Source organism: Octodon degus, unplaced genomic scaffold (genome assembly GCF_000260255.1).
Source record: "Octodon degus isolate 3935 unplaced genomic scaffold, OctDeg1.0 scaffold00047, whole genome shotgun sequence".
In the NCBI taxonomy this organism is placed as follows: domain Eukaryota; kingdom Metazoa; phylum Chordata; class Mammalia; order Rodentia; family Octodontidae; genus Octodon; species Octodon degus.
Window position 1 is genome coordinate 12,728,432 of NW_004524623.1, and position 1,053 is coordinate 12,729,484.

The 1,053-nt window shown below is 44.8% G+C and overlaps 1 protein-coding gene across 1 annotated transcript in view; it reads right to left on the reverse strand.

The window, feature by feature from the left end:
- Caps2 (calcyphosine 2) overlaps positions 1 to 1,053 on the reverse strand; it is a 129,066-nt gene that overhangs the window by 102,515 nt on the left and 25,498 nt on the right. Inside the window, exon 7 of the mRNA XM_023716283.1 lies at positions 425 to 570. Within this exon, the coding sequence (XP_023572051.1) occupies positions 425 to 570 (146 nt within the window). The remainder of the gene's footprint in view (positions 1 to 424; positions 571 to 1,053) is intronic.

Below are 1,053 nucleotides of genomic sequence, written 5' to 3' on the forward strand. Positions count from 1 at the left end.
AGGGAGGGTGTCTGAAGGGAGAGGACCAGACGCTCTTCAGGCGAAAGGCGAAGTTCTTTATTCTCAAAGAGTTTTTATACAGTCGCATATGAGGTTACATGAGGTGAAGCTAGTATAATTTAAGCTCAGAATTTTTCTTGCTACAAATACCAGGTGTTCTTGTTTTATACTGAGAACTCGGGAAGGAATCAAGGCCGAGTTCTTCTTGGCAGATCTCCCATTCACGGCATATTCTTGGAGGTCATGAAAGGGACATGTTCCCAGCTACAGGGAGCAGTTCGGGGGTGTCCCCACCCTTGCCTTAAGGCAGGCAGGGACATCCCTCCTGCTCTCCCTGCTGGTGGTGACACTGTTCCCCACACCACAAGATTGCAAGCAAGGAAAATATAATCTGAATTTCTCTTCAGTGCTGATGATGATTAACCAGGTAACTCCATAATGCTTTGTTACTGAGGCCGTCCATGTCCAAGTTCTCACAGCTTGTGGGCCACCACTTTGCGACACGTCTGAAACAGCAATCACCAGGGTTCCTAGAGGCCAGTGGACTCCATCTTCAGGCAGCTTGGGCTCCTTACTTTCAGAGAAATTTTACTGGAGAAATTTTATGATTATCTGTGTATAGCAGCATGGTGTAAGCGATTCTCATCAACCTAAACTCATTGTGGAAAATATACAAGGCTAATATTGAAAGTCTAAAACTTCATGAGTCCTAAAGAAAACTTACTTTATTGGTGGTTTTCCTCTTAACTGGCCAGAACTTCTGTAGTATTAGTAACTTGTTAAAAAAACTAACCAGGCTTCATTTTTTTTTTTCTAGCATCTGGATTTTTTATTGGTTGCTTTTTTTTTTCAAGCCCAGCATTTTAAAAAGTCACCTGAGGTAGTAGTCAAGAAGTGGAGGTAGGGACGGGCAAAATGGTCACTTGGGAGGAGGGTGCCAGCATGTCACAGGTCCTTCACATGTAGTACCAGGCAAAGAGTCCAGCAGCCAGGGCCACACTGGCAGCCAGAATTAACTGGAGGCTGGGCTTCCTCAGTACACTCATGGCTGTC